The following is a 23,060-nucleotide window of genomic DNA, read 5'->3' on the forward strand; positions in this document are numbered from 1 at the left end:
GTGAGCGTCAACATTACCATAAAACTGCCTTGCCTAAAAGAGGCCAGTGCGACGTACAGACACTGATGATGTTTAAAAATAAAGACTTTGTAAGCACTAAAGGACACACACAGAGTGCTGATCAGTACTCACCACACACAGCGCTGCCATAGAATTCCCAATAAAGCCCTGGGTCGTCATCTGAGCGGCCCTGAAGGTCGGCAAAATAATCTATGGAGAGAGGAGAGGAGCGACGCCTGTTATTCAAGAGCCAGAGCCCCGGGGACAGGCAACGAGGCAAATACAATTGCCCTTGGAGAATACAGCAGAAAAATGGATAAAGAGCGCAGGAAAAAAAAAAAAAAAAGAGGGAGAGGAGGAGGGTGAGGGGGAGTGTCAAGAGAGAAAAGAGAAACAAACAGAGCAAATGTTTTTGGGGGGAGGAGGGGGAGGGCGGGAGGGCTGATGGTCAGGGGCCAGCGGCTCTACCACGGGGGAGGAGAGTGGCTGTCTCCGCTGGGTTAGAGCTGGCTCAGTGCAGAGCAGGGCTGCAGACTGCTGCCAGGAATCAAACAAGAACCACACACAGTCGCCGAGTGCGCACACACACACACACACACACAGAGCGATGGAAACAAACAGGCAGAGGGAGCTGGATAAGCACACCCAGCGAGAGCAAAGTGTGTATTCAGCACATGCGCGCGCACGCACACACTTGCAGAGTGAGAGCTGGGCTTTGTGCCAGTGCTGAGGCGTGGGGCGTCTGGCGTGTGTTTGGAGGGATTAACGGCCTCCAGATGAGTGGGACCAGGTGGAGGGAGGGCAGCAATCGCTTGCTCTCGCTCATTTTCTCCGGTGCTCGATCTCCCTGCCGACATCGATCCATCCACCCGCGTTCTCTTCAACATTCAGCACCAGCTTTCGCAGGCGTCTACCTACTCGCATAAACCTCCTCCTGCCACCTGTTTTATTTTTGCCTCCGTTCCGCGATCGTCTCTCCTGCTCGGTACGAGCCCCCGAGTGTCTCTCAGGCAATAGCTTTTAACTAGTTCAGGTAATACTAAGCAGCTGGCTACAGGGGAAACGTGCGCCTGTTTGTGTGTGTGTGTGTGTCTGTGTGTGTGCTTTCATTTCCTCCTCCTCCTCCTGCGCACAGATTCGTGTTGACTCAACCCGAGTACAAACATCAAGCCCTCACAACACACACGTCAGACTGTAGCGTGGCAGCCTTGCGAAAAGACAGGCGCTCACATGCACGCATACAAAAGCAGAGTCTCTAGCCAGAGCAAAGCCCATTTCCGCACGTACGCTGAGCAAACACAGTTGCCGTTGCTAAGTAACCAGATAGAGGAGCTCAGAGGCAGCAGCACGCACCCCGGCGGGCTCAGACTCCCTGTCTAACAGGTGGTCGAGGGAGGGAGGGAGGGAGGGGGAGAGGAGGGGTAGGGAGGTCGCTGGAGGGGAGACGGGGATGACAGCGACGGACGTGTCGAGCTGTTGTTGGGAGGATTTGCGGAGAGGGCCTCACACCAACAGGTTGGACAGAGGTCAAAGCGCTGAAAGAACAGCAAACAGCGAACGAGTCAAGACGGGAGCTTTCGGGAACCGGGCTTGTGACCGATCTCTTTAACAGTTTACCCTTGCCTCACCTTTTGATGCCCACACTCCGGTGTGGCTTTTGGGTTTTGTTTTTTTGTGTATGGGTGTGTGTTTTTGAAAAAGAAATCCTAGCTTCACGCTGGCTTTTATTTCCCTTTTCTAGCATCGCTGGGTTTTATGATCTGTGGTCAAAGGCACATTAATATTCAAATTTTGTGGCTTTTGCATTTCATTTTGTTTGCATGAGAGAAGAAACGTTCTACCTTTAGATTCACTCTAAAAAAAAAAAAAAACGCTAAAATCAAGTATATGGGCAACTTTAGCTCTTACTACACTGTGATTTTAATAAGGATCTTAAATTCCAAGTCATCTTTTTTTGTGGAGATCTGTTTTGTCTTTCTTCATATTGCATTCTTACATATGATGGTCTAACTCAGAAGGCCCCTTTGTTTGCAAGCCATCTATCACACGTGCCAAAATGAGACTCAAATGTAAGAATCTGAAGTCAAGGACTCAGTTTAATGTCAATTTCTTTCTTTCATATGTAAGAAAATCACATTTACCAGTGAGGAAGCGCTCCATGCTGTTGCTGTGGGTCATCTTGAGAAGGCCACGGCCAGAATACGTTGCCAAGGTGGGGTCGGCGCCATAAGACAGCAGGACTCTCACCACGTCCAGGTGGTCGTTCTCCACGGCATCGTGAATCGGTCTACACACACAGGAAAGTAAGTTTTTTTTGATTAACTATTGGAGTGGTTTACCAGGATGAGATTAGGGGAAAAATTGCATTTTGCATCATATCTTTACAAATACATATCAAATTAAAATTATAAGAGGGAAACGTCTTCTTTACCTTCTTCAGAAAATATTTTAAACTAACTCGGATCCACATATCCTTCAGAATCCATGGATAAAATTTATACATGGTGTGGAGGGAATTTTTTGGAATTCCCTTCTGATCACACTTACAAGAACGATCTAGCGCCACAAAATATATTTTCCTTATTTAGATTTTCCCTAAACTCAGACGTAGCGGGACATAAAGTAAAATGAAATTCAGATTTATAAGACTACCGTTGTTCTTACTGCAGATGCTGCAAATCTCAAAAGCAAAACTGCATGGGCAATACTCCTGTAAGACCTGAGCACAGTTTCCTAGAACAGACCCCCTAGTGTAAATTTTAATAACACTTCAATGAAAGTACTAGCCTTCCCTTTCCAAAAGTGCAGCTAATCAGCCAAATCACTGCGCTTGTACAATAATGTAAAATAAATCCCAGAAATTTTAGTTATGAGAAAGCTCACGTCACTTTATTGATGATCAAGCCCTGGTTTTCTTTATTTGGAAATTCACGTAAAACCATAAAAAAAGAAAAAGAAAATCCCTTCATTTCTGCATTTTCCTAAGAGGGGTGTTTATGTAACCGCTGGTGTCTGTGATCGAGTGTGCACGTGCATGAAAGAGTTCGTTTACCTGGTGCCGTCCTGAGCGCTGCAGTTGATGTCAGCCCCGTAATCCAGAAGGTGTTGGACTATGGTGAGCCAGCCGCGGGCGCACGCCTCGTGGAGCGCGCAGTAACCGGCGTAATCTCTGTGATTCACCTCACACACTCTGTTCTCCAGACAGTACAGCACAACCTCCTAAAAAAAAAAAAAAGAGCCAACAAAGAGAGCAGGGCTTAGTGTGTGAGCATCTGCGAAGCAAACACTGCAAGAGCAGCCACACAAGTCAGATGCATGCGCAAACAGTCCTTCCCTTTACGGTTCCTGAGGGAGAAAAATGAAGGAAAGGAGGAACTGAGTGTGTTTCCTGTGCTGGACAAACATACACGCTCGCACACAAATGCTCCATAATACTGGAGCTGGCGCCAAACACATCGAGGAGACCAAGTGTGACTCAACTGTATTTAGCCTGCCAGATTCTCCTCATGCACGTAAGAGAGTGTGTGTGTGTGTGTGTGTGTGTGTGTGTGTGCGTCTGTGTGGCATGGTTGGGCCTGGACGCCACTGTGGCAGCCAGTTACAATGGCTGGGCTCTGAACACAGCATAATGGAAGCGGAACAAAGAGATTTGATAGCGCCGCTCAAGAGCTGGAAGCGTTTTCTCTGGTCTAGGGCTGTGACAGTTGGAGGTCCAGCACTAAGTAGTCAGACTGGTTTTTATTGGACTGGAGCAGCGTCTGCTGCCATTAAGCAGAGACGAGCCAGAGAGACAGAAACCAGCCTGAAAGTGTGTCAATACAGGGCCCGTTCAAGTCAGACAAGTGTGCTTTTTTTTGGTTTGTTTGTGCCCTTGTGGATATGCAACTTAGTGTGGCACTGGCTATTACTAGTATTTGTAAACCCAAATAGATATATCCAGACGTTAAAATAGCTTTGAAATCCAATATGTCCTTAAATTCGCATGAAATGAGCAGTTTTGTGACCACGAGTGGCCCGTCTCCACGACACCAGTAAATTGTCCTTTTACTTTTGAGCCTGTGAAAATGGAAATGCCACGTAGAAATATAGAAAAAAAAAAATAGCTTGAACTCGTTAACATTTACACAATATTTGTCTTAAAACCCCTTGAATTAAAGCTGCATACCCGCACTTCATTTACATCTTTATTGCTATATTTCATATCGATTGTAGTGGTATACAGAAGGAAAATTATATATATAAATATATATTTTTTAAAACTTATGGATCCAACTGTAACCACACACACACACACACACACGTGACTCTTATATCCAGACACATTCATACCCTGTCCTGCTGACAGTCCTGTGCCGAGGGGAGCAGAGCTGCTCATCTGAACCTGGGAAATGACTCCAAACTTCCATTTCTATGCTAATTCTAGGCTGCCATCTAGTCCAAGTGTTTATCTCTCTCTCACTCGCGCTTTCAGAACAGGGTGGCTGGAGGGAGGAAGAGGGAAGGAAAGGCAAGCGGAGAGAGAAAACAGACTGACAGAGGGACGAGCAGAGGGTTAGAGAGGACGCGGAACGGGACAGACGAGAGGCAACACCCCGACAGATGACAGATAAATGAATCTGTGGATGAAATCTGCCGGGGCAGTCCTCTGGGCTGCAGCTGATAATAACAAGAGATGAAGGGGTGGGGTGTAGTGGGTGGCGGTGTGAAAACGGGGAGGGGTGAAAGGAGTGATAGAGCGAGCGATCGGATGAGCCAGAGAGGCGGGAGAGATAATGGAGAGAGAGAAGGAAGAGGGAAAGCAGGGAAGGAAGAAGTGCAAAAAAAAAAAAAAGAGGGAGAGAGAAATGAGGGAAGGTGGAGAGACGCTCCAACTGGTTTTCTTTCACTGCCAACGCTCTGTTTGCCTGCTGGAGAGAGATTCAGGAGCACTGTGCTCAAGCTCCCCTCTGGGGGATTCCACTCGCTGTGCCTGTGTGTGTGTGTGTGTGTGTGTGTGTGTGTGTGTGTGTGTGTGTGTGTGTGTGTGTGTCTGCGTGAGTGAATGAGAGCAAGTGTTAGAGAGACTGACGGGTAGAGAGTGTTGATATGCAGCTTTCCTCGGTCTGTGTCTGTGTGTGTGCGCTCGTGTGCCTTTTTGTGTGTGGCTGTGGAGGAGGCGTAGCGCTAAACCTCCGGAGCCGTGTTTAATATCGCTGGGAGAGAGCGAGGAGCTTAGCATGAGAGCCCCGGCTTCCCGCCAGACACACACACACACACACACACACGCACGCACGCACTCCTCCGCAGTAAAATGAGACACCCCTTCCCTTCCCTCCTCCTCCTCCTCTCGCTCTTTCGCTCCGTCCTCTAATCTCCCTCTCTAGAATGCTTCCCTGCGCTCGCCTGCAATCAATGCATCACTCAGACATTTAACCCCTCGCGGCTCGCAGAGTTCTCGCATACAGCACATGTGGTCATGTCGAGATGAATCACGTGCGCAGATGCACGAGTGGCTTTCCTTTGAATGATGAAGTCTAGGCAGCAAAGTTTGTGCGTGCTCGGAAAAGTGAAATGTGCGGATGATTGAGTGCATGTGTAAAGTGTGCGTGAAAGCCCGGCCCTCGTAGAATGGCACCGCCGGAGGGAGACGGGAAGCCTCAGTATACAACTACTCATGATGTCAGTCAGACTTAATTAATCTCACACTCAGGCACACGTATGCCATTTAAGCCAACTTAAAAATAAGAATGAATAACAGGAGGATGTCCCATTCTCATCAGTAACCTGCACATTAAAGCTTCTCCACAGGTGTCTTTTAAATGGGTACGTCCACATTAATCCAGTTTCATTTTAAAACTTCTGCCGCTTTCACATCCACTGTCCAAAATCTTCAACCGGTTCAGGAGCCCCGAAAATAAACCTTTGGAAGCTCTGCTGACCCAGCCTTTGTGTGAAAATGATGAGATATTGTTTTAATCTGGACAAACAACGATAATGCAACACCCGCGTTCATTGATCAAACCATTACAGCTAAGCTTGCGTACTTTTTTTTTTAGGTCATCCTTCTTGTGCCAATGCCAGTGGCTTTTACGAACGATGAAAAATGGTCCTGCCACTGTCCTTACATTTTCTCTGCAACACCGCAAAGTCTGTTTTGGTTTTCTTGTTGCCATTTCTACCTTACACCTTGTTAGTAGTCCAGGTGCAAAAAACGAAACCTCGTCTTGAATTTCGTCAATCCTGTTGTGCCGTTGCCTGCTGCAAATGCTTACCCTGTGGTATGCGAATGGTCTTGCAATAACCGTTTACTGTTGTGTTATTGTTGACTATATTCTGTATATTAAACATAGATGGCCTCACAATTTTTTTTCTAATAACCAGCAGGGGGCGACTCACCAGTTTCAGTCGAGTTGTACTGAAGCTGATGAGAAGATGCACACGGACTTCCCCATAGACTCTCATGCTAAACATCTGACGATGAAATTTACGTCAAGTCCCAAGCACACTCGGAAGTATAACCCCTGCTTTATGCTTCTTTGAAGTCCACCACTTTGTGAGCATCCATAGCTGCTGCACTGTAATGGAAATTCTCCTCGCAGTCACCAAAAGCAGGCAGACACAGACGTCCCCACGGAACTTCACACCCACCGTCTGATGATGAAATTTACATTACTTGGACCCAAGCAGGCTTGTGGATACGGAAAGCATAATCCTTAGTCACTCAGAGATTAGTAGCTATTGGTATCTCGTTGGATCAGAAGATGACAGAGTGCAAATGTAAGTTTGTGAAAAACTTTGATGTTACGTCCGAAGCTAGTTAGCAATCTTTTGCTAACTAGCTCTAGTTAGCAAGCGATACTGCTACTACCCAACAACATGATGATGCGAACCCGCCAAAGCAGTTGTCATAGCTAGCTGGCCTGCGACGAGTAAGCTAACGACCCTAACGACCTCAACTTAAAATGGTTTAGTTAAAGAGATGTGCAGTATTAGTCTGTTTAATGAAATGCAATACAGTTAGTGTGATAACGTGTTAAATTTTGGACTTTTTGGTCTGTAGTTCCATCAAAGGTCAGCACTGTCGGGACTGCTTGCCATCGGTCAAAGCTGAACTTTAAGTCACTGTGGATGTACTTTACCACAAAAACCACTGATCACAGTGATTTCATTTTCCAAGTTTTTCCATCACGGTTTCTGGTCCAACTAGGCACTTAAAATGCAATCCAGTTTTTTCCTCTTTGCTTGGATCATACATGGATTTGAGGAGAAAAATCAGAAGCGATTCATGGGGAGAATAAATGACAGATTGCACCTTTATCTGAGCTTTCAATGGGCAGAGAGCTGAGGGGCCCCGAGCCCCAGCACTAGAGGGATGAAGACATCCGCAGAATCTCTGCTCATTACCATTTCAAATGCTCAGAGAGCGAGGCAGACGAGGGAGAGCGAGAGAATAAAAGGGGAGTGAGGGAGGAAGGAAGAGAGAGAGAAAGAGAGAGAGAGAGAGTGGGCTTTCATGTGCAGAGGCACGGATTGCAAAACTAAATGAACATGAAATATGCACAGTGTCGGCCCAGGCAGCGAGAACAGCACGGAGAAGTGCATGTGTGCTAAAATTGCATGCATGAGGTGATTCTGCATCCTGCATGTGCCGATTTACACACAAACACACACACAAAAAAGATGCAGTGGTGTATTTAGTGGCTTGTGCGTGCATGAGGCGACTCTGAATTTGCATGTGCAGGTCTATGTGGGTGTGCGACAGCGAACGCCGAGAGTCGTCTTGTCTGTGCGGCATATGGAGAAGAAACATGTCAGGATGCCTGTGCATGTGCTTACTGGGTCAGAAAGTGTGTGTGTGTGTGCGTGCGCGCACGTATTCCGTCGCATGCTCATAATCGGCATGTGAGCTGTGTTCGTGTGCGTGCCTCCGTCTCGCAGGCCCTCATATCTCTCTGCCTGCATGTGATAAGCCCAGAGCTTGCGGCGCTTAAACACCAGCGTGAGACAAGCGCTGTACGCATCTACAGGCTTGTATGCAAGTGTGTGTGTGTGTGTGTGTTAGTCCTTATGCATAGTTGGTGTGTGTGTTCCTGAGCACGTCCTTGTGTGTGCATGTGTGGGAGCCCCAGGGGCCTGCCCCAGGCTTATCGCACACAGGCAGTGAGAGACGAGCTTCCTGAGAGAGAGAGAGGGAGAGAGAGAGAGAGAGGGAGGGAGTGAGAGAAAGAGAGAGAGAAAGAAAGGGTGGGAGAGAGGGGGTTGTTTGCGCAGCGGTCAGCGCCTTGTTTGTGTAGTCTCAGGTTTTCTCCTCCCTCCTCCTTCATTCCCTCTCCACATGCAGAGCGCAGGAAGGGAAAAATGCGAAGGGGGAATGAGAAAAAAAAAAAAAAGGAGAGGGAGGGAAAAAAAACGTTCGAGAGAGACGCATAAATCAGAGAGACGAGCCAGCTTCTCTCCAGCACGGCTGACTGAACCCTGCTGCTGCGCTGCACCCTGTTTGTGCGCGTGTATCTGTGTGTGTGAGAGTGTGTGTGTGAGTGAGAGAGAGTAAGAGCGAGCCAGGGAGAAAAACAGCCGCCGCCACTGCTAACCACAGTCACCACGGCACATTAGAGGGCCATTAGAACGCGATTATACTCCCAGTGCTTACCTCTCATTCACACTCTCGCTCTCTCCCATTCAGACTCACACACATAATCACTGACACACACACACACACGCGTGCGCGCACACGCACGCACCTCATCATCATAAACGTGTCCAAACACACACACAACCATAAAGCAACTCATGAATGAGCAACAAAAGAAACCCACACCTATTTACAGTTTCTGAGAAGATTCCTCTGCTGGTGATAAAAATTATCACGCACGCACAAAGGCAGCATCAAAGGAGATAGCGAAGGAGTGGACACGCACACACGCGCCCACATACGCGTGCACGCACACACACACACAGGGTGAGAGAGCAGGAATCCGCAGCTCAAGTAGCATTAAAACTACTCAGATCAATAAATCAATTTGTAACATCTGTCAACAAGGGGGAGAAACGTTTAGGCTCGCTAAGAGAAACACGGGGGATGAGGGAGAACGAGAGAGTGGGCCATCCAACTTTAATTAAAAGCTTTCGGAGCAATGGGAGTTGAGAGAGAGAGCGAGAGAGAGTCGGTAAAATATACACAAGTCTCATTCTTTCTTGCGTGTGGGGAGAATGAGAGGATCTGGTTTAGGAGCAAATGATCGGCAGCGACACACAAAGAAAAAAAAAAAAACTCCCGATGCTACGGAGAGGCAGCGAGCATCAGTCTGCGCATAATGATCCCACCGATCCCCTCATGCTGCCTGCGCGTGCTCGTTTCTGTGCGTGTGTGCGCGCCGGGGTGTGTGTCACACTTCGCCTCACGGAAAATTAATGAGATGTGAGAGCGGAGCGAGGCGAGAAGAGAAGAGGGGAGGCTGTGTGTGTGTGTGGGTGCACTTGTGGGGAAGAGGAGGGGTGCCAACGACAATCTGAGTCACAAAGAGAGGAAGAGAAAGAGAGCGCTGAGAGGAAAGGGGGGGGAGGGAGAGAGCGGAAACCTGAGAGAGAGAAAGAGAGTAGAGCGGGCGAGAGGAGCCGAAAAGATGGAGCATGTGAAGTAGAAATCGCGAGTGAGGGCGAAATAGGAGGAAATCATAGAAGAAGGAAGAAGAGGAAGAATAGGACAGATGAAAGAAGAATCTCAAAAACTCTGAGAAGAAGAAAAAGAGTAAAGCGACGTCTGGCAGAGTCACAGACAGGAACAAAGTAGGTGGAGAAAATGAGCTCAATTTAAGAAGGGAGAGAGAAAGCGAGAGATTTGGAAAAGACAAAGTCTGAGGGTGTAAATTGCGAAGAGAGAAAGCAGATAAGAAGGGAGGATGACTTCGACTGAAGCCTATTACCTCGTAGCCCAGTCGTGCCGCTCTCTGAAGGAGCGTCTCCCCGGCGTTCTTGTTCACAATCAGCCGACGAGCCTCTGGCGGGATCGGACGCACCACGGAGGGCTCGGCAGGGGGAGTTCTGTGCAAGCCCGCCGGCTCTGGTGGAACACCGCCCGCTCTGTCATTAGCCTGGAGCTGCAGGGAGGGCGGACAGAGCGCGGTGGGGGAGCAGGGCTTGACTGGAGAGCAGGGATAATGATTAGGAGAAGCGGCTCTCTTCCTCGGAGCGCTGCACTGCTCACTCAGCTGAGGAGAGAGTGAGAGATGGGGAGAGAGCGTTACAGTCCCTGCCACGAAGCAGACGGGACATTCACAGACACACACGAGCACGAGCATTCAAGGGGACAGGGATGAGACTACGCACACGCGCACAGAGGGAAATTAAAATGTGCATCCATGCACAGGAAATGATATCCACTTTTTTAAATAAGTTAAAAGAAGAATCAATTAAAAAGGTGGTTTAAGTATTCGAATCAGGGCCCAAAATTCATACTGAAATTTGAAGCTTAAATCTGTTCTTAAGCCATGTGTTTAGACCCCCCTCACCCCAATGACTTAGACTTAGAGAGACTTAGAGCTTTTTATTGTCATTGTGCAGTTTCTTGCACAGCGAAATTGGGTAGCTGGACCACAAAGGTGCTAAAATAAGAAGACGAGAAATCAATATACAATAAGGCTGAAAAAATTAAAAAAAAATAATAAATAGAATAGAATAAAAAGCAGTGTATATGTATACATATGTGTGTGGAACTATATACATGGTGTATGTGTAGGAAACTATCCTCACATGACTTCCAAACTACCTCTTTAACAGCATACCTACTGTATATATACACTCAGATTGATTTTTCATCAACAACATCTGTGTTTATATATGACTTTTGTGTCTGGGAGACACGCTATGCATCGCTGAAAACACACACACTCGCACACAAAGCTTTCACGCCGAGTGTTCACGCCCAAAAACAGTGCAGGTTGGCACGCCACTTTTCTTTAACTGCTAAACCAACAGAGCCCTCTGAACACAACGCACGAGAGAGGGAGTTGCCTGCTTGAGTGTGTGCGTGTGTGACTGAGTGTGTGCGTGTGTGACTGAGTGTGTGCGAACACTGCGAGCCCTCTCAGTGGAATTCCATGTCGAAGCAGCTGTCAGGCTGAGGAGGAGCAGGGGAGGAGAGCAGCACGGGCGGAAAACGACTCGCCTTCTTTTTTCTTTTTTTTCCCTCAATTTTTCCCCCGTGCTCTTTTTTTTTTCCCCCCTCCTCCTCCTTTTGAACTCGGGCGTTTCAAACGCTCAGTCGTAGCTGCCACATTCCTCATTGTGCGAGTGAGAGAAAGTGTGCGTGTTCAGAAGTGAGTGTGATATATAATTGCTCCAGGGTTTTTGAATGCTTGCGAACACGCAGACACTCACACCCCTGTCTCTCATCTACACACATATATATATATATATATATATATATACACACATGTACACACACAAAAAAGATGACACGCGTTCGACAATTAAGGCCAGAGACACAAACACATGCACGCGGGGCCCTCCGCAGGGAGCCGCTGAGGGCGCAGGGAGGTCAAAGCTCCAGCAGTCCTCTAAACATTGTAAACATACTTCCTTCCTCAGTCCCTCCCTCCCTTCCCCAGCTGCATAATCAGAGGCGCCAACAGGCATACTGAAACAGACTCTGCCGCTGCTGCTGCAAACATCCACACGCCTGCGTCTTGGTCGCGCTCACCTTGTCATCCTCAGCTTTACCCAGCTCAGTCCCGCAACGCTGGCCCGGGCTGCTGGCGGCTGCCTCTTTCCTTTTCTCCCTCTCCCGCTCTCGCTCCCTCTGGCTGGTGTGTTTGGTCTTGCACGGCCGCTTGCCCTTGGGTTTGTCCGTGTCACTATGGCGACGGACCTTGAGGGAGGGGTACCTCCCACGGACTGCTCTGGGGCCGGAGAGGGGGGCCCCTCCTGGACTCCTTGAGGCCACGGTCACCTGAGAAGGGGTTCGGCGGGTGCGCTCTGTCCTTCAGCTGGCTGGGGGGAGGGGAGCGACGGCAGCAGCTACTCCTGGAGAAGGAAAAGAGGGAGGCAGAGTGAGCGAGTGCGAGGATAGGAAAGTATTGCAAGGCCATCTCTCACCCTCTGTTGGTTTATTAATGAGCACACAGAGCTGTCTGGGAGCGCAGCATGCCTGCTCGCCCAGGGAAAAAAATAAAAAATAAAAAACACACTCTCGCACGCAAGCTCGCATAAACACCGCTATAGTGATTCCTGTGCACTTCTTCACTGCAGCAAGGACACAGCTAGGAGTAATCTCCTTAAACAAATGTGGCACTGTCTGGTTTCGGCCTCTTATAGTACATATTTACACAAAAATAAAAAAGCTGCCCTTGAAACCTCAATGTCAAAAAGCTTATTGGAAATACATTTGCTCCTAAGGATCGTTGCAAACACGCTTTAATCTACTCCGCGATGTGGTCTAGGTCTGATTTCTGCTGCAGTACAACTTTTAGAATAACAATTTAATAACAGCAATTTGTTGCAGAGACAACAGCCTTTTACAATGCGATACCCTTAACAGGCAGATTTATGCATTTCATGTGATTAGTGGTTTTCTGAAGGGGGAAAAAAAAAAAAAAAAAAACACACACACGGATAGACACAGTGGAATAACCACAGTCACCATCAACACAACCGTTGTCACAGGTGAGAGGTAATTAAATAAATATATATTATTAAAAAGAAAGAAAGAAAGAAAGAAAGAAAAAAAAATCAGTGCCCAGTAATGGTCTGTGGTTTCGACAGAAAATACTCAAACCCTCTTCTGCTTTATTCACTTCCTTTAATCTCTCCACTGCTCTTTTATTCTCTCTTCTGCCTCGGAGACGCCATTTGGCGTTTCTCATAAGGGAAAGCCCTGGCTTTAGTAAGACCCCTCTACCTCACCCACCCAACAAAGGGGAAAGAAAAAGAATAATTGATCACACATTAGTCACACTACACCTGCCCACACATACCTCCACCAGCCACTTCCCCTCATTTGCCTTTTAATCGTCTTCACAGAGATTCCGCTGCAGATCAGCTCAACATGAAAAAAAAAGCCTAAATCTACACGCACCGGGAGGGTGGTGAGGGGCATTTCATCTTGTGGTTCTCTGCGTCCCCCTTTTTGTGATTCCTCAAGCCTTTACCCTGGCAGGGGAAGAATCCCCCCCCCCTTCGTGCTCTCTGGCAGCTTTTGGGAAATCCCCTAAAGACAGACTGCTCAACAAGAAAGTGAAACGTGAGCCAAAGATAGATTTCCGTTACCCTAGCTGAACTCAGCGGTTTGTACGGCTGGTGGTTCACTCTTACCATTAGGCAGCTTCTCGCAGCCCCATTTCCTGTTGATCTCGCTTCTCTGCGCTGCGGCTCTGTCCTCGTGCTCGCCGGGCCTGATCTTGCGTTCACGCAAGCCCTGGGTAGGGCTAACCAATCGGGGCTGAGGCCATGGTCTCTCCTGCTTGATTTGGGACCCATCAGGGGAAGCAGCGCCAGCGGCGGGTTTGCTGAGTCGCAGTCCCTTGAGCTCTATGCAGACCTTGAGCTTCCGCACCTCCTCGTCGTCGTCGTCGTCCGCGCTGGCTTTCTCACGCTCGTCTGCAGATGAACACAAACACAGAATGTTGCTTGAAACGCAACAATTTTATGGTTTTTGCGTTTAAACCTCGATGCAAAGATGTGAAGAGCAAGCTCTCGAGCCTCAGTTATTATAAAAAGGTCATTTTAAAAAAACGCTAGATAGTCTGAAAAATGCATTATGAGCTACTTAAAAGATTTCTTCTAAGTGTCTCTCAGTTGACATTTGGATTAAAAGGTTTTCTGCTTTCTAAAGCCGTCATTCTCACAGTCTGCAACGTGCAAAACTACTGTAGATATTGACATGCAAGCTACAGAGCACAAAGAACAAAGGCCATTAATCAGGACATTCTTATAGCTGGTAAAACCCCATCTAAGCCTTACATGTGACACACACCCAGGCAAGAGAGGCAGGGAGCAGGATGTAGAGCAGACAGATTGCGGAGTGAAAGGGGAGAGAAGTCAAGAGTCGGGTGGAGAAACAAAGCAATAAAGGCTGGAAAAGCAGAGGGAGGGTTCTCCCCCATGAAATTCACAGGGGACGGGTATTTGACTCGTCTGCCAGTGCCGAGGAGAACAAGCACGATACCGCATGCCAGCGAGAAAAGAAATAAAAAGGAAACCCAAACAGATGAGGGAAAAAAGAAAGGAGATGAAAAGAGAAGAAAAGAGCAGCTTTGAAGAGGGTGGGTAAGCACAGCGAAGGAACGGCAGTGCTGAAAGAAGAGAGAGAGAGAGAGACCGAGGGAATGGCTGTCCCTCTTCGTCGCTTCTCTCGCACTCCGCTCAAAGGCAGGATTAAACACTTCTCAGAGCTGGCTGCCACACAGAGCGAAACACAGGACAGAGAGCGGGAAAGGGGAGGAAGAGCGAGTGTTGTGATGGAACGGATGTGAGGTGGAATTGATTGGGATGGAAGTAGTGACAATAAAAGTGGGATTTTTTTTAAAAAAGAACAAGGGATGAAACGGTGCTCGGCATCACACAGTGAAGGAAAACTAACTGGGCAGAATTCTAAGGATGCATGGAAAGAGGATGAAGAGCAGAAGGGAATGCTATTTGAGGCATGCGAGATGCAGGCGTGTTTGTGAAATTCTCACCCGTACAAAGCTTGGCTCTTTTCTCCGAGTGGATCACCCTTTCTCCCTCCATCTCTGCGTCCTCCTCCTCCGCTTTGAGGCCAAGGGGGCGTTTCCTGGTGACCCCAAAGCCAGGGCTAGTCCTCTCATCAGGGAAGCCCTTTGATGGCGTCAGTGTGGGTGGCACACAGTGACCTTCCTCGCACTCTTTCATCCCCTTCCTGACACCATCCTTTAGCCCTCCTTGGCCCGGAACTCTGACCCCATCTTGGGCTTCATGAGGATGGGACAAAGGCTCCCTCTGGCCTCCACACCTCTGAAGGACTGGAACTCTGTTGTTTCCGTATGCCGGCCGGACACCTGAGCAAAGCAGAGAAGACGGGGGCATGAAGCGAACAGAGGAAAAATAAACATAAGATGATGGGAAGGGTGCAGACACACGGGAAGAGATTTCAGACAGAAAACAAGCAGGGAAACAGGGTGACACAAGGTGTGGTTAGTGGGGGCTGACGGAGCGAGAATGCCAGTTAAACACCAGCCAGCTTTTATTCTGCTTTAAAGACAGGCAGTAAAACTTTGATGAGGTAAAGACTTTTTAATCTGATGCGAGCCGAGCCAGTGGCCTGATGGTTCAGTGCAGCCGCGCACACTTCCAGCAGAGAGAGGCACGAAAACATCCTGCACACACGTTGTGCACGGCGACTCCCATCCCTCCTCCTTCTCCCTCTTTTCGTCATCCCCCCGCCCCCCCTCCATGACCGCACCACGCCCTTCTCACACAGAGCGTGACTCTAACCCCCCCCCCCTTTCCTTCCCCTCTCTCGTGGTCGACTCCCTCTCTGTCTCTCTCCATGCCATAATTAGGCTCACACGTCAGCTGCGGCCTCGCTCCAACACACAGCTGGGCTGCCAGCCAATGTAACTACCCCGCTCCCCACCCCACCCCGCTCTTTCCGTTGCGCTCTCCCATCCGCTTTCACCCACCAACTCCCCCCACCCCAGCTTTCACTCACGCACTCCCTGCCCCTCCTTCTCCCCCCTTGCCCTCCCCTCGCCATCGTCTCTCTGCGCAGATAAGCACAAAAGGCTTCTTGAAAATAAAACTCCCCCTTGCTGTCTCTCTCTTGCCCGCTCATTGGCTTGCGCTGCCTAGCTTGTGTAAGAGTGCGTGCACGGACGCGCTTGTGTGTGAGTGAGTGGAAGAGTGTCTTTTTTTAGAGTGACCCGGTCTTGCCTCAGCATTTGCTGCAAGTGCATGAGAGCGAGTGTGTACGCTCCTATTGTTTGCGTGCGTGTGTGTCCCTTTTTTTTGTGAGTGTTCACTTGCAGAGTGTCTGTGTGTGTGTGCATGCCTTGTATATATGTGTGTGTGTGTGTGAGTGTGTGGTGCTGGGTTACTCACCCTCCCTCTCTCCCTGCCTGGTGGTGTGTTGGCAGTGCTCCAGCACTCTCTCTCCGCGCTGGCCGTCTGCCAGCTCCCGTCCTGCTGCCGAGGCAGACACACACACACCGCTGCCCTCCTTCTCCTTCAGCTCCAGCTCCGAGAACCGCATCATTGCCCGCTGTGCGTACACACACAAAAATGCAGAGAAAACCCATGAAAACCACTCATCTGCCCACGCCGCGCACACACACACACGCACCTCTCTAAGCCTAAATCTGGCCTCAACAGCTACACAAGCAAAAAAAAAAAAAGCATGAGAAATCACATCGTCTTAAAAAACAAAAAAAGAATATGCCAAAAGAATTAACCTCCCCCCACTCCCCCCCCCACTCACAACACACACGCACACAAATACACGCAGGACACAAAGGAGGACAGATAAATCACAAGCACGGCGTCAAGACACAGGTTAGACTACTGCAGCCACTGTCAGTCCATGCGCTCTGGGGCTTAAATCCTGGCTTCTCCCTTCCTGAAACATAAACATGGCTTGGAAACATATACATCTAAGCCCTGAGGCGGAGAGAGGAGATGAAAAGGAGGAAAGGAGGAAAGAAGGGAGTGGGGAGGGGAAAAATAAAAAAAGAAGTGTGCAGCGATACACAGTACAAAGGAGACAGAGCCCGTCAGAGGCAGATGTGATAAGAAATGTAAAGAACTGACCTCCCAGTTAGCTGCAGGTTGACTTATATTACTCCCCTCTCGTGATATGACTTCCATCTAAGCAATTAGAACGGGGGGGGGCTCAATATATCTGTCCAGCATTTCATCTTTTTCTTTTTTTTTTTTTAAATAAATGAATTTACGTTACGTTTCTCCACATGTTTCTTTTACACAGAATAGGTAGCCACAATCCCAACAAAAATAACAATCAAATTAAAGTGAATCAACAGGTCAATTAACACTGCATCAAAACCATCAAATAATTTCTGAACTGCACCAGTGACAAATTGGAAAATTTGAATGGAAATAACACGGATATTTGAGGTATAATTGATGACACCAATTCAGTTTGAGCTGTCTCGCTTTTTTTCTTTTTGGTGGCGGGGGGTGATCCAAGCAGACCACATCTGATTTTTTTATGCATCCAGAAATCCAGTGTTTGATAGCTTTGAGTTGCAGCTGTGGATTGACAAGCATGACAAAAGACAAAAACCACAGTTTTCTAGGGTGCATTCACAACATAGACAGACATGTGCAACCTATTAACATTTCTGCCCCTGAGCCAGTGGATAATATAGCATAGTGTTTCTTTGTGTTTCTGTGCTCAGCATTGAGCAAAAGGCAACCCCGAAAGACATAAACAGTTTGAAATGAATAGCTCAGTGTGCATGTATGAATGACAGTGGATAATAGCTAAATGTAGGTGATACTGCTGTAATAGTATGTTTATAGAGGTCATGTGATCTTTGTTAGGAGGGCTGGTATTTTAGCCAATGGCGGGAGCGGGGATGAGGAGAATTATGACCTTGGACAGCAACCAGGCAGGGCAGGCCATCGGAGGGAGGTGGGTTGGGTGAGGATAGTGAATGGCGGATGGGGGCATGCAGAAAGCCGTAGAGGAACCCTGAAGAGGGCAGCTGTTGGTTGTTAAGCACACTGCAAGCCCTCCACTGGCCCTAACCTTGGGGTTAAGCGTAGCCAAAGGCAGTGTGAACTGTGAGGGTGCCACAGTCATGCTCCCAAACTACTGTACATGTCTCTTTAGCACACTCAGCACTAACATGCTTTAGCCCCAAGGCAGTCACACAAGGACAAGCACGTACGGAGACACAAACACGCACACACGCACAGAAATAACCTTTACAATGGCTGCTCACTAATCAACATACAAAGATGGCAGCTCTGGTTAACCTTTGAACTGCCACCCCATTAAGGAGGGTCTCGACTGGCCAGATCCCTAAGACAATGATAAACTAAAGGGACAATCAAATCTACGGCCAGGACAGTAGCGTGACAGCAATTATATTGTATGCAAAGTATGCCAATTCCATGCAAGGTTTGCTCTATAGGCTGATCTGAATATTGCAGCAGGGGAAAACAGAGTGGCCTTTGAGGTTTTATTCCTGTGTGGATGTTAGAAATCAAAGTATGTTTGAAATGTCTGCACATAAGAAAAGTTGCTCATAACAACCTCTCCCATCCCATCAATTATCTTAAACCCAGTTCATTACGTATTGCATGTATACACAAACGTGCACAGTTGTTTGCAGCCTTACCTGCAGAGCTCTCTGTTCACGGCTCAGCTTGCTCGAGTCAGCATATAGCTCAGTGGTGACACATTTAAAGCGGTCGCCAACGTAGCCTGAGGAGTTAGCAATCCTTTTGGCCAGGCTGGATCTACGAGAGTTTTTAGATGAAGTCTGGCTACCGTCTTCTTCCTCATCCCCTTCTCCCTGAGACTCCCCCAGGTCGACAATACTGTCTTCTTTTTCAGTCTCTCTCTTGGGGACTTTTTCCAGGTCTGATTTCTTCACCATATCTGTGCAGTGTTGTGTAAGGCGAGAAATTCTGCTGTCCCCCCTGTCCCCTTTGTCCCTACCAGAGCTGCGCTCCCCTGATGTTCGAGCACAGCGCAAGGTGCTCTGATCTTGGTCTTCAAGGTCTGGGCTGGGGCTCTGCTCCTCACAGCTCTCCTCTGCTCGGGCAACCAGGCCCGGAGAAGCTGGGGATATGCTAGATGTTGCCCCAGCACAGCCAGTGTCCTGGGGAACCTCTGCTCTCCCATAGGGAGTTTCTGGTTGTCTGTCACTGTGGTTGGGCTTAAGGTTAGGGCTCTGTCTGGAGTGGATCGGATAAGGAAGGGAAAGGTGGTGTTTTGGTTCATACTCAGTCTTTGTGAGATTTTGGTTACTATGACAACATTCATTTTGGGAAGCCTTGGTGCTGGTCTCTGCAGAATGTTGTTTGTGGCTTGATGGTGTAGTCTCCATATCTGTGTCTGAGTGTACAAGGTCAATGCAGACAATCTTTTCTCTGGATGTTAAAGAGGAAGAGGGGTGTTTGCTTTGACTGCCACACTGTCCTTGTGCTCCAGCTTCCCTGTCAGGCTTCATTTGGTTTCCTTCGCCTATCTCTTTCCCAGTGTTGTTATCTCTGTGGCTTCCACCTTCTTCAACAGTTCCCCGAGATTTCTCCTGTCCCCGGGACTTCAGTGTTGCATCTGCCCTTTCTGCCAGCTTGTTGTCAGAGTGCGTCTGCATCAAGGGATGGGCCATCTCCTGTGAATTATAAGTGAGGTATTCGCCTCCTGGACCAGGGAGATTGTGGTATGGTAAAGGGTGTTTTGCTGCCAGGTGGGTTGAATAAAGGCTGTTGCTGCCCAGCAGTACTTGGTGAGGGTAAACTGGGCCTTTTCCTCCAATTGGCACAGAATGTATTGTCATGTTGTCTGTGATGGGGTAGGGTAGGTATCTGTTGGCATAAGCCAAGCTGTGGTTTAGATAAGGTTCATTCTGTGAAAGGTACAGATGTCCAGAAGGATGACCGTTCTCTACACAGTGCCTCTTGTAAGATGGCATATCTGGGGTCGTTTCAGCTCTCTTACTGGTCTGGGAAGGCTTCTCTGTTCCCTCCCTGTGGTGACCCACAGCTGGTGGATGTTCTGACTGGCTGGGGCTGTGTTTGACCCACTCACCATTATGTTTGGGAGAAAGAGCCCTGGAGTTGACCACAGAAGTGCCAGATGGTTGAGTCGAAGAGTGGCTGGGCTCTTCTATCCTTGGACAGGATGAGCTACGTTGCTGAGGGAGTACTCTCTCTAGACCTTTACTTTTGATAACAGAGGGTGAGGAGCCTTTAGTTTGTGAAAGACCCAGGTCTGTATTAGGTCTCGGGGAGGTGGGCAGGCCCGGTGTGTGCTGTGCGTGAGAAGGTGATGGACTAGGTACGACCCAGGTGGAGTGTAAAGTGCTGATCATCTCTGGCCTGTCTGAGACCTTTGAAGAAGTGCTGCTGACCACACAATGTGGACGGGGAGAAGGGCAAAGGTTTTCTTTTAAGAGCTCTCTGTTAGGGGGAAGTCCATAACGTGGACCTGAAGCGTCCATCTTAACCGGGAATCCATTGGAGGGCAATCCAAAGTCTAGCATTCTTCCAGACAAATCCAAAGGCTTCTCTGCTGGGTCTTTGGTTGCCTGTGGTTGGTGAGCTGGCCTCTCAGAGCTGGCTTTGGAGGGAGACCTGCTGGGTCTTTTCTCAACTCCTGCATTTCTGGGTTCAGGGGCCCCATCTCTTGGCCTTGATTTGTGGGGGCTGGGTCGGGCAGGAGAGGGCTGCTCTGATGCCATGCTGCTAACAGAGAATGTAAGAGGAATGGACTGTGCAGACGTGGATGAGGCAGATATTGAGGAAGTGGACGACACCGGTTGTCCTATCCTGGCAACCGGCCTTTGCAAATCCAGTGAATTGTCGAGGAGAGCAGGAGGAAGGGGAGGTTGTGGCAGGCGAGAAGAAACACGAGGAGAGGAATCAGTAGGCAGGCTACTGTTACCACTAGTAATAGTACTACTTGTATTAATATTGTTGCTAGAGCCCTTCCTGGACGGAGGTCTGCTCGGTCTGATACTCCTGTTAGGTGAGCGGTCCCTGTCTATAGAAGCTTGATGGTGCTGAGAAAGAGGTGAGGGTTGGTGAAGCTGCTGTGCAAACGGAGGTGCAACACCAAGCCCCTTGTCTTGGCAGTGTACCAGTGATGTTGGGGCTACTGTGACTGCAGGAATCCTCATAGGTGGTGCCACCAGGGGTGAAGAGATGGGAGAAGCAGGATAGGGAGGCATATAATAGAGCCTGTCAGCAGCAGAGACCGCTGCAGCAGGGGTAACACTGCCTCCCTGGGCTGCACACAGAGAAGGATAGGCCAGGTGCTGGGGAAGATAGGGGTTGGGTTGGCTGAGCAAAGAGGCTTTGTACATGTTTAGAGCTGCATACTTGGATGTGTCCATGAAGGGATACATGCTCGCTTCAGGGTAAGGGCTGAGCCACGGCATGCGGAGGTAGCTGCTACCAGCACTTGCCAAGCCCAGTTCAGATGCTTTCTCTCCAGGGCCTACTCTGCGTTCCAAGCCGAGACCTTCGGCTCCAGGAACCAGCACGGGCTTGTGGAGACTTGGATGAGCGCCCTTGTAGAGGCCTAGGTATCCATTCGCCGTCTTACGACTGTCCAGAGGGCCATCAGGCTTGTAGATGAGTTCTGGGAGTCCATCCCTATTATAAGTGAGTGGAAGTGCAGGCGCGTCTCTGCCCTTCTCTGCCTGAAGTGCTCTGATCCCTGGATACACAACCCCACCATGGAGATGAAGCCCATCGTGTAAAAGAGTGCTTCGGTCCAGCCCCATCGCTGCCAGGGGCGTCAACCTTGCATCCACCTGCAGCAACAAAGGAAAAAGCATCTATTAGCACAAAAAAAAATAAAAAAAATCCTATCCGTACATCAGCACAAAAACAAAAGAAAAAAATACTACTAAAGATTGAAAAAGAAAATCTTGGCTTGTTTTTGCTAAAGTGACTTATGCGACAAATGAGTACAATCTGTACATGGGGATGAGCACGGGGACTTGCCATGTTTTGTGCGATATGGTTCCCTTGTCTTAGTTCCAGGTTGGTTTGTGCCTCAGCATCGACATCACGAACAGATGTTGCCCTGTGGAGATGAGCAAACAGTTAGCTGTCAGTGTCTTGGCTCCGTCACACACGCTCACAAACACACACACACACACACACGCAGGCATGCACCGCAGCTGTGTTGCAATCCTGCTGCAAAAGCAAAAAACAAAAAGAACCAAACAAACAATTACAAAAAAGCGAGTTCATAAGATTTCAAAAGAGAAAACACATTTTAATTCTTACCAGGACTTAAATTATGCAACAAATGTGTCTCTGCTAAACAGGGATTAAACGCAGTCCAGGGATGTGCAAGTGAAACGAGGCAAGAGCGACAAAATGGCACTGTCCACTGAAGCGCTCGCTAGAGATGAAAGCACAGTGTGGGCTCCCCACTCCCGCCCCTTCTAATCTGTCAACATCTCCCCCATCCCCATATCCCCCTCCCATTACCCCCAACCTGCCCACCCTTGGGCTAGACGTGCACTGTGAAGCTGCATCTATTCAGTCACGTTCCTCACACACTGGTTTTTCTGTGCCCTCTTTGACCTGCCCCCTCGGCTGCCTCAGCCAGCAGAGCGAGGGAAGATTATGCATCACAGACCAATTCGGTGGGAGACCATTTACCACCCGCCAACACAGAGCTTCAGATCAACAAACACTCACACCAGAACACGCACGCACACACAAACACACGAAAAGAATAGCAGGCAGCAAGAGAAAAGAGACGACTGTGCAAAATTTTAAATAAACCATAGATTTGAAAAATAAATCATAAATTTTAAAAATTAAGTTGACAATAGAAGGGGAAACTTTTTTTAAAGTCCAGAGGTAGTGACAAAAAAAGAAAGAAGAAAAAGAAATCTTCATCAAGACCCCCGTTTGTGTGAAACGTCCTTTAACGTCTTGTGTTTAGTATAGATTAGAGTTTCCTTAAAGTGCCAGAGCACAACAGGGTTATTGTTGTTGTATTTTTGTAATGATAGGGAAAATGTGAGAAGTTACAAGAGGATGGTTATCAATTATTCATTACTGCAACAAATTCTGAAGACAACAGATTCAACAACTGGTTGCTAAACCTGTGCTTTTCTCAGCTGGGTGCTGATGAGTCCGATTTCAAAAGGGGGAAAAGAACCAAACACGCCTAATTTAATTAAACTGCTGGGAAAGCAAATGTACAGAAACTTTCCGAAGAGCGAGGATTTTTTTTTTTAAGAGCAGTGGCAACCGACGTCAACCCTGCATGTTCATTACTGCCTCAGTGACATCACAATGCCCTGAAAAACAATGTGTCACATACCACACACACACACACACACACACACACGGTTTCAAATATTTTATTTGCGCAAATGTCAAAATAGAGATATTAATTAAATATTTTC

General features: G+C 48.3%; 1 protein-coding gene across 1 annotated transcript in view; it reads right to left on the reverse strand.

Moving 5' to 3' along the window:
- bcor (BCL6 corepressor) overlaps positions 1-23,060 on the reverse strand; it is a 33,887-nt gene that overhangs the window by 1,260 nt on the left and 9,567 nt on the right. The window contains exons 2-12 of the mRNA XM_025903729.1: positions 21,634-21,715; positions 18,294-21,440; positions 16,738-16,794; positions 16,033-16,192; positions 14,652-14,990; positions 13,288-13,572; positions 11,678-11,961; positions 9,903-10,187; positions 3,053-3,219; positions 2,142-2,287; positions 133-210 (exon numbers count right to left, since the gene is read on the reverse strand). Of these exons, the coding sequence (XP_025759514.1) occupies positions 133-210; positions 2,142-2,287; positions 3,053-3,219; positions 9,903-10,187; positions 11,678-11,961; positions 13,288-13,572; positions 14,652-14,990; positions 16,033-16,192; positions 16,738-16,794; positions 18,294-21,440; positions 21,634-21,715 (5,030 nt within the window). The remainder of the gene's footprint in view (positions 1-132; positions 211-2,141; positions 2,288-3,052; positions 3,220-9,902; positions 10,188-11,677; positions 11,962-13,287; positions 13,573-14,651; positions 14,991-16,032; positions 16,193-16,737; positions 16,795-18,293; positions 21,441-21,633; positions 21,716-23,060) is intronic.

This window comes from Oreochromis niloticus, linkage group LG16, assembly GCF_001858045.2.
Source record: "Oreochromis niloticus isolate F11D_XX linkage group LG16, O_niloticus_UMD_NMBU, whole genome shotgun sequence".
Taxonomy (NCBI): Eukaryota; Metazoa; Chordata; class Actinopteri; order Cichliformes; family Cichlidae; genus Oreochromis; species Oreochromis niloticus.